The following is a 9,505-nucleotide window of genomic DNA, read 5'->3' as shown; positions in this document are numbered from 1 at the left end:
ATTCCAAAGTTGACCTGGAGGAAAGGTACATGTAACATGAAGGTATCGAACTTCTGGAGGAGGCCATAATAGGGCCCACTCTCTCTTACTGTACACCCTGGAGAAACTAACAAGATCCGACCCGATATATACTTTGTAGGGTGGGGGTGGGACCGGTCACCGGTAGGTGGCGAGTGGTGACCTTTTCCGAATAATGGAAGCGCCACAAATAGCAACACTGTAGTATTGTAAATGCAGTGTTACTGACTTACTGTTAGAGTATTAGTATTTAATTTTTGGACCAATCGGAAGGGATTAGGGTTGATCAATATTTCCCAAAATTATAACGAACTTCTCACATTTTAAGCTCACAAAGTTCTCAGTAGTTCATAGTAATAAACCGAAATTACAGTTAAAATGGTTATATTTACAATTGCTAAAGTTAACAAGCTTGCCTTCTATACATCTCTCTTTCCAAGATAATTTTTTTGCCAGTATACGGACAAAATTTATCTAGAGGTATTCGGAGCCCAGATTTGTCCTTTATTATTTGGAACTTTCGTAACTTAAATGAGACGACACGGCACTGAAAATAAACATCGATCAAAAATGATCTCAAACTAGTTGCCTGGTCGACAATGGTTTGATCGGCAATTGAATTCATAACAATTCAGGCCCATAACTCTTTTTTTTTTAAAATACGATTCAGGCCCATAAGTCAATGACTTATTGTTAAGTATATTGGGACCAGGCCCATTTTAACAAATACTGATGTTTATACAAGTAAAATTCAAATACGGGCTTCCTTTTGCTGATTGCAGAATTTTAATTTGATACACTTGCATAAAAGAGATTAAAAACGGACTTTTCATAGCCTGTACTAGAAGAGAAACACTTCTGATGAAATAATGAGAGCAATTTAAAGGAAGTTTCTATTTAGTTACATTACCCAAATCTTAACAGCATATATGACAGCGGTATGATTTGATCAGAAATGCCTTACACCCGCTACTAAAGATAACATAATTCTCTTAATCCAACAGTAATGATTAGAAATTAGAATACAACATATTCCCATAATACTGAGGCGGCAAGGAACAGAGTGAACATAAATAAAATTCACTCAATCCCTAGTTACAATATAAAGTATTTAATAAGTTGGAGTCCACAACCAGAGCATCAATTAACCCATTTACTTCAAAAAGAGATATAAATGGCCTTTAGTTAATTAGGCTAGGACAACAGTTTCCACGGATGCGGGTTGGATAACCGAATCCAAATCCAACTGATTGGTGCCTTCCCATATCGCAGGCAATGCCTCCTTTATGTTGTGTATGCTCTCCAGTGCCACATCAGCTCCAGGTACCAACACTGAGGTACCAACCTACATAAGATTAATTTCTAGTCATCAGAACAATATGACAATATTATGACACCAGACTAAAAAACCTATAAATTCCCTTTTCACATAGAAAGATCTGATGATTCAGTACTGAAGAAAAATTGCAAAGACATAAGGATTTACACCTTAGCCCTTATAATACCCAACTAGTTCATACAATACAAGGATGGCCATAATACAGCCTGTTTTTAATTTTTAGTTTACAGATGAAAAAAGAATACAGGCTGTTCACAGTATATTGTCCACATTGTGATATATCCTCTAAGAAAGCACTCACTGTAAAACAACTTACCACAACAGTATGAAACCCAGCAGCCTTCCCTGCGGCAATATTGCGTGCACTGTCATCAAAGAAAATCTGTAGCAAAAGTGCAAAAGTAGACAAATTAATATAAATAAATGGTTCAGAATTTCATGGAAATTTTTTTATAACTAATTAACAACAATTTTAGCATTCTTAACAATATAAACTCACCGTTCTCTTTGGATCAATTTTGGCAACTTGTATTGCAGCCTCCATGGCTTCTAACATGGGTTTGCATAGAATCCTTGTGTTGGATTTTGACTTTCCAACTTCATTCAGTGTTTCAAAGCATATAACACCTTCAAAGCACTCTTCAAGACCCAATCTGCTCAGAACTTGAGCAGCATGTGCTTTGTCAGCATTAGTGAAAATCTGCAGCGAGAAGAAAAATATGATTGTTTTATATAAAGTCCCATATTATATTGTCAACTTGCAACACAACATAATGTCTTCATCAAATTTTAAATAGCTTTTAGTGATCGATAGTGGAAAGGGAGTCATTGTGTGACGTTAAGCGACATCGAAGTTGTTGATAATTTATAATACCAGCATATCATATATAAACAAACTTTTTTATATTTCTATAGCACTACCAATTATAAGTATCATACCAGTTATGGAAAAAAGCATAATATATCAATTAGACTATTGTAAATTTGAATATAAGAACAGCGTCGGAAGAGGATAAAAGGGAAATTTAACAACTTTAAAAGGCAAAATAGCGGTACTATTGCCACTTCTTTCTGTAAAATACATAGATATCTGGATCAATTTGAAAGAGTATCCCAAAAAAGGCACCAATATTTTTTATTAAAATACATACGATTTTCCTTTGAGGCATTGAAAGAAGAAGCTGCTTCAAAACTGGATCAGGTTTTAGCTTATCATATGGCAATTTTCCATGTACATCAGCATGAAATTCATCATAGTCAAATTCATATCCCAGCACCTGAAACGAATATAAAATATTTATATATGGTAAGTCCAAAGAAATCAAAATTGAGGCGTCAATTACATTCTGCAACACAATGACTTTGGTTTTGTACTATACAAAAGTGTGTATAATACTTCATATTCTTTTATACAGATTAGGTAGTATTATGTACCATACTGTACATAGCATTAACCAGTGATCTGATTTCTTTGAGAAACTGTTCTTTTTTCCCATCCTTCTAATTTCCTTATTTTGGTACAATCTTGTGTACCTTGAGGCCAGCCATGGTTGTACCATATTCCTTGTACAAATCCAAACACATCTTTGGTACTTCACCTTCTTCGATAGCAAGTTGGTGTGCCATGTAATCTGCAAAATAAAATATAATTTACATAATAATTAAAAAAAAAACACAAGTCGGTTGTTTCTTATATCAATTGAAAATCTATTAAAATTCTCCCTAGAAAATGAACATTATTAGTGTACCTATAATGTTATGGCGACAATCCAAATTGATGCCAGAGCTCATCGGATAGAGAGTATCATCCATATCTGCATATTAAATAAAACAAGAGTTCATTTATTTTTTGTATGTGAGAGGACTATAAAATAAATTCATAAAACAATTATCAAGGAAAACAAATTAGTATTTTAGGTTTTTCCTCTCGTGGATGATAACAATTAAGTAAATAAATCCAACTAAATATTTCTCTATGCAGTATTTTTGGTTTTACCATTCTAACCAGCAAAAAAAAAAAAAAAAAAAAAGGGAGGGAGCGAAAATAAAAGTGTATTAACGCTAAAACATTAAACAAAGTTTAATCTGTGGCTTACCAAAGAGGAGGCATTCAAACTTGGCTCCAGTTGTGAACGAATTCATTTTTACTTATTGACTCCTGAAACAATAAACAATCCCAAAAGTTTCAGTTGAATTGAATATGTTCTCAAAGAAATCTTTACCCATTACTTCATGTCTACCTCTTGAATTTAAAAGGAATTCAATTCAAAGAAGAATTCTCAAATTAATTTCAGTACAGAATCTGAAAATGACTACACATTATTTTATTTTTATTTTGACAAATTCTAGAAGAGATTAGAAAAAAGGGAATTCGCTAACGATCGTTTTGAGAAAAGGTGACGCACCGACTTCTTTCTTTGAGTTCCCTAGTTTTTTTTACTTTTCCCCTTCAATTTTTAGAAATTGATTACCCAGGTAAATCTAAAAAGAGACGGGATATTCTGTGGAATCTGAGTTGGGAAAATGTATAAAGACAAAATAAACACAAACCTTTTCTTATTTCTCTTCTTTTTGAACTTTTTCTTTTTACTACTAAAAATGCTTTATAAACCTTTATATGAGAAATATCAAAATTACTAAATAAAATGTAAGCAACTTATTCTTTGTATTCTCGCACCCTTTGGTTTAAATCTGGTGAAAGAGTGATGACTTGAGAATTTCAATAATAAATATTGCATAAATATTTTGTTGGAAGTCTTACAAAAAGTATATTTTATTTCTCATCTACCCCTGATTATCAACAAAATATCATTTAAACCCCTGGATTAACAAATACTATGTTGCAAACCTTATGAACATCGTCCCGCATACGGCGTATCTTTTGCTTATAAGGTGCTGAAAAATCGAATTTTTAGGCATGCTTTGCAAACGTCCCGGATATTCTCAATTAAATGTAATAAAAACACTTTCATGGTTTTGGAGACATGGTCGTGAAATTTTACAAAACAAAACATGCCTTAATTCTTTTTGTCGTTTCCGCAAAGAAATGAAAACAGGTGAAATGCAACCATTTCATTAGAAAAAAATAAAAAAGGGTACCTTAAGTTTACAAGGGAAGAAAAGCGAAGAGCAGAGCACAGCAAAGAGAAACGATAAAGTAGGATGATTTGCTTGCTTGGTTTAAAAAACTGAATGCAAGGTCGTGTATTTATAGGGAGAATAGCTATCCAATATAACCTAACCTTTTCTTGCTTGTTGGAGGCTGACACCTCCCAATGAAGATGCATTCAGATTTACTGTGACACTTAAATTGCAGAGATTCATGTACAACCGACTATCTATCTCGCCGACCTTTCTAGAACACGCTTAACAATATTAGATTATTAGTCATTTGACAGTTTAAATGATTACTTTGAAACTGGAATAAAGTGAGATATATACACGCTAAATAATACGAGTAATAACAATATTATACAGTGAATTTGTATTTAAATAATGCATGACTCTTTCCTTATATTTCAATAATAGTATGAAATTATAATTTGAAATTAACTAGTTCAATACTACATAAACAAAAGACATAATATAATATTATAGTAAGTTTCTCATGAAGTCGGACTAATGAATTATCATTTATCAATCTTGATATATTTGGACTGGAGTACGGCTAATGCGCTTCCTCCAGTATATCAATAATATGTTTTTGGTCTTTAAAATCTATCAAATCGGCTTTAAATAACAAATTCAAACTGTTCAAACCAATCTCCTTAACGAGAGCTCTGTTTTCATATAACATTTTTTTATTTTTGAATTTATTTACCATCAAGTTAAGCGGTCAAAATATGAAAGATTTTGTGTGCATTTTAATGCACTATATCCTTCATTTTTTACAACTTGACTTGATAGTAAATAAATTCGAAAATAATTTTTTTTTATATGGAAACGAAGCTCTCATTAAGGAGATTGGTTTGAATAGTTTAGATTTATCGTTCGAAACCGATTCAATAGAATTTAAAGACCAGAAGCATATGTTAATATGCTAGAGAAAGCGCGTTAGCCGTACTCATTTGAACTGTATATGTTATGAACTTGAAAATATAATTTTAACGAATCCAAGTATACGAGGATTAATAATTGTTGAAAAAACGGAGTCTGATTATTTTCTGTTATTAATCCATAACATATACAGGAGATTCGGTTCCAAAATTTGAGCTCATAATTCTGTTCAAACATCATGTAAACACTTTTAGACTTTTAGTGACACATTGCACACCGCTCGAACACTGCACCTAGTGGAGAGTGAGGAGAGACCATCATTCCTCATAGGCTCATAGCTTTTGATCAAAACCTTGTAAATTAAAAATATATAAGAAACGTTTGTATGCATATTGAGAATAGGCTACTTTTAGAAGCAAGCTATTCCGAATAAGTTATTTGGTGTTTGATTGTGTTAGAATAACAAAAATAGGGAACCAAATTTATTCGTCTTATTAGAACAAGCTATTTTCACAAAATATTTAAACAAGTTATTCTAATAAGACAAATGTCAATTTCACTGTTCTTCCTATTCTAAAATTGCAACCAAACATATCTGAATCAAGGCCAAGCTTGGGAAATCATTGGAGATGTTATTTTATCTAGAGGTATATAAAAAATTCATCAAAATAACAAGAGATGTTTATTTATATATTTTTAATATGATAACAGATTTTAAAAACTCATCACCAGTTTCAAAATAATAAGAAAATAACAAAACGACTGATCTTTATAATCTACATTTGTGAAATATTTATATTGCAAAAATCAGTCACTTAAAAAAAACATAAAGAATTCTCTAGACATTAAATTGACAAATAAACTACAATTGTGAAGAAAAAATTAATTGCACATCCAGAAAGATCATTAAGTCTAAATGCACATAAAAGTTAGAACTTTTAAATTTCATTTTTTTTTTCAATTAAAGAGAACTAAAGGTATCGTAATTGCTCTTTGTTACATGTTTTTAATCAAGCAATTACGATGCAAAATAATCACTCCAATTTATAAAAAAGTGGAGTTTGTGAATGTGTAAGTAAAATTAAAATTAAAATTAAAATTAATATTTATTGAAAGTCTGTGAAGTCTAATTTATATAAAATAAGTGAACATAATTATTTACCCTCCGAATATACTATACTTGACGGTTTATCCATCAAATCAGGAATAGTAACGGTCTTGACGGCCGTCTTTTTGTAACACTATTTTAAAATGTCATTTTTTTAAAATTTTGGATTGAATATTAAATAAATACCGAAGTTAATTTATTTAAATATAAATTGGAAAAAAAAGTCGAATTATGAAATATGAGAACTGGATTTGTTTTTTTACTGTAGAAGTTCAAAAAAATATAATTTGAGCTGTGAAATTGTGTGGATCAGATAGTCGGTTATGAGGGAAAAAAAAGAAGTATTAATTGTGAAAATAAAAAATGCAAAATTTTAATAAGGGGATAGGCATACGCCTACGCGTATTAGTAGAACTATGAAATTCGGATAATCAATAAAGGAAGAGCAGATTTAATTTAGTGCGATATGCCTACGCGTATTATTACCCTAAAATAATGGTTGGGTCCTTGATTATTGTAATAGTACGAATTGTTGAATAATTGAACCCACTATGGGGTCTTTTCTTATCCTGTTCCTACTAGTAGTTGGGAAAGAAATCTGCTGCGATCCTACAGGATCGCAGAGTTTCTGCGATTCTAATCTCAACCGTTCATATATTTTGAGATCTGTGCACAAAAACTCTCTCTTTTTAAGATTCGTATACTGTAATAAATTGTAATAAATGAATGAAGGGTTGAAATTGGAATCGCAAGACCCTGCAATCCTGTAGGATCGCAGCAGATTTGCTTCCCTAGTAGTTGAGCTGCCTTCCAGGTTTGAACCAAATCAAACTATTAGACCTCCACAAAAAACAAAAAAAAAAACAAAAAAATAGACGCGTGTCAACATTATTTCATGGGCCAAGTGTCAAGTGAGAGGACGGATAGGTTCGATGGGATTAAAATATGCTCTTATTCTTGAGAATAGAATGACTCTTCTCTTCCTCAAAAGCAGCAGAAAAATGAAGGCCGCTGTGCTAAAATGTGGGGTCCACTGAGATTATTGAAGAGTAGGAGTAACGGTTTAAGTCTTCTTTATAAACATTTGGTTAATCTATATAAGTATTCAGCTCATCTATATCTGCATCTAAAGAAGAGGAGCAGATTTGGATCTGATTCGATGGATGTCGGATCTACTTTTGGAATCTGATGGATTTCAGGACTGTTCCATTTTTTTCAAGATCTGTGCACACGAAAATTAATGTCAAATATATAGATCTTAAAATGGATCAGATGGTCTTGAAATCCACCAAACCTACTCCGCAGTCATGAAGTGAAGGGCTAATAATATAATAGAATAGAAATTGGAGTATTGTTTTTAATTTTTCTTTTCTTTTTTTATTGGTTCACACACTAGAAGCTCTTGTATATGTTTTTGCCATAGCAATCAGTTTATAAATTATTTGTAACAGACAATAATGTCATATTATCCCAACATGATATTATAATCTGTCATTATCATCCTTGTCAGTCTGTTTAAACAACAGTCGGAAAGGAATATTTTTTTGGTCTCTTTTTGTTAGCATGTGTGAGAAATATACTATTTCAATTACGCTATCTTGTTTTAAAGTTTTATTTTTTACATTCATAAATCATAATCTATTAAAAAAGGTTTAACTTTATATCTCCTTTGCTATTAGTTTATTCTGCAGCATATGTGTTTTTGTCCATGTATCATCTTTTTCTCTAGATATTTGTACAATTTAACAGCTCATATTTTTGTCGAATTAAAAAAAAAATGATGTAATTGGATTCATCTAATTTAATGCATGAGTTGATTGTTATGAATTCTCTATCAAAAATTATGTGCATACTGCATTCAATTTAATAGTTTATATTTTAATTAAAAAAAAATCAAAATTTCACATGTATATTTTTTTTGAAAGAGAAACATGGAAGTCTAGCTCCCAGATTCCATTCAATAGACACCAGAGGTGTCAAAAGATACAATTTCACATGTATATGTTTTTTAATGAGACAAGTAGGGGTATTCAAATGGTTCGGTTTGTTTGGTTTTTAATCGAACCAGAATATTTTGGTTTAAATGGATCGGTTCGGTTGAAATTTTGAATAATTTCGGTTTAAATGGATTGGTTTAGTTTAGATTTCTCAAAACCGACTAAACCGAACCGACCGGTTTATATCGATTCAACTCTAATTTTATTGGTGTTATAATGATTTCATTAAATCAAACCAAACCGAACTAAACCGAACTTCAGTTTGTGTATGACAATGTATTCTTTCGTTAATAATAGTACCAATAGGTTTATTTCGGTTTGAACCGAATAAACCGAAATTTACTTCGGTTCTTAATCGGTTGATAGGTTTAATCGGTTCGGTTCTGTAATATTTTTTAAAACCGAAAAAAAATTGGTTTACTTATTTTACTTCTGTTTGAACCGAACCAACCGTTTGAATACCCGCAGAGACAAGCTTCAAAAACAACTCTTGTTATCATAGCGATGGAAACATGTTGGTTCTTAAATGACACCCTGAGGCTTAATTGTTTGCTATTAAACGCATATGCAATTAGTCTAAAGTGTGTATTTAATTGGTTCATGAACTTTGGAATGGTGACATGCGAACAGTGTGTCAATTTGAAATCTCAACTTGCGGGGGGTCCTGTAAACTAAACATTCCCTCCGTATAATTCGGATCATATTCCGACTCGTATATACTTTTATTCACAGGTTGTTACCTGAATAGGGGTGAGTAAATTGCTCATAATTCGTGAGCCGCTCATAACTCGTTCACTAAATGCTCATTTGAACTCGCTCATTTATCCGCTTACTTAAACTCGCTCATTTATTAAATGAGCGAGCATGAGCATGTTCCAACTCGCTCATTTAAAATTTGCCACATCTAATCCCACCGCCACATTCAATCTCAAATATTCATAATTTATACATTTATTTATTTTTTTAAACAGACGCCTCAAAACAATGTGCTGTTGTTAGTTTATATTTTTGGATTTATGTTGGATTTTTATTAGTGCTGCTTTAGTT

The 9,505-nt window shown here is 31.8% G+C and overlaps 1 protein-coding gene across 1 annotated transcript; it reads right to left on the bottom strand.

The window, feature by feature from the left end:
• Positions 1-997: 997 nt before the first annotated feature.
• On the bottom strand, positions 998-4,581 carry LOC144565272 (Haloacid dehalogenase-like hydrolase (HAD) superfamily protein). Its single transcript, XM_078314984.1, has 8 exons — positions 4,457-4,581; positions 3,454-3,515; positions 3,106-3,171; positions 2,891-2,988; positions 2,509-2,634; positions 1,857-2,057; positions 1,674-1,739; positions 998-1,363 (listed from the first exon to the last, which is right to left on the bottom strand). Exons 2-8 carry the CDS (start codon positions 3,497-3,499, stop codon positions 1,208-1,210), a joined length of 759 nt encoding a protein of 252 aa, XP_078171110.1. The 5' UTR covers positions 3,500-3,515; positions 4,457-4,581; the 3' UTR covers positions 998-1,207.
• Positions 4,582-9,505: the final 4,924 nt, after the last annotated feature.

Source organism: Carex rostrata, chromosome 14 (genome assembly GCF_964058835.1).
Source record: "Carex rostrata chromosome 14, lpCarRost1.2, whole genome shotgun sequence".
Classification (NCBI taxonomy): Eukaryota; Viridiplantae; Streptophyta; class Magnoliopsida; order Poales; family Cyperaceae; genus Carex; species Carex rostrata.
The sequence above is the reverse complement of the archived record's forward strand: the minus strand, read 5'-3'. Positions and strand labels throughout refer to the sequence as shown.

Excerpts from the sequence above, each read along its gene's own strand:
- LOC144565272 (XM_078314984.1), bottom strand. The coding sequence starts at position 3,499 with ATGAATTCGTTCACAACTGGAGCCAAGTTTGAATGCCTCCTCTTTG. Across the intron at positions 2,635-2,890 it reads CAACCATGGCTGGCCTCAAG|GTGCTGGGATATGAATTTGA; the intron begins GTACACAAGATT and ends TATTCGTTTCAG. Across the intron at positions 1,364-1,673 it reads CTGGGTTTCATACTGTTGTG|GTTGGTACCTCAGTGTTGGT; the intron begins GTAAGTTGTTTT and ends AATCTTATGTAG.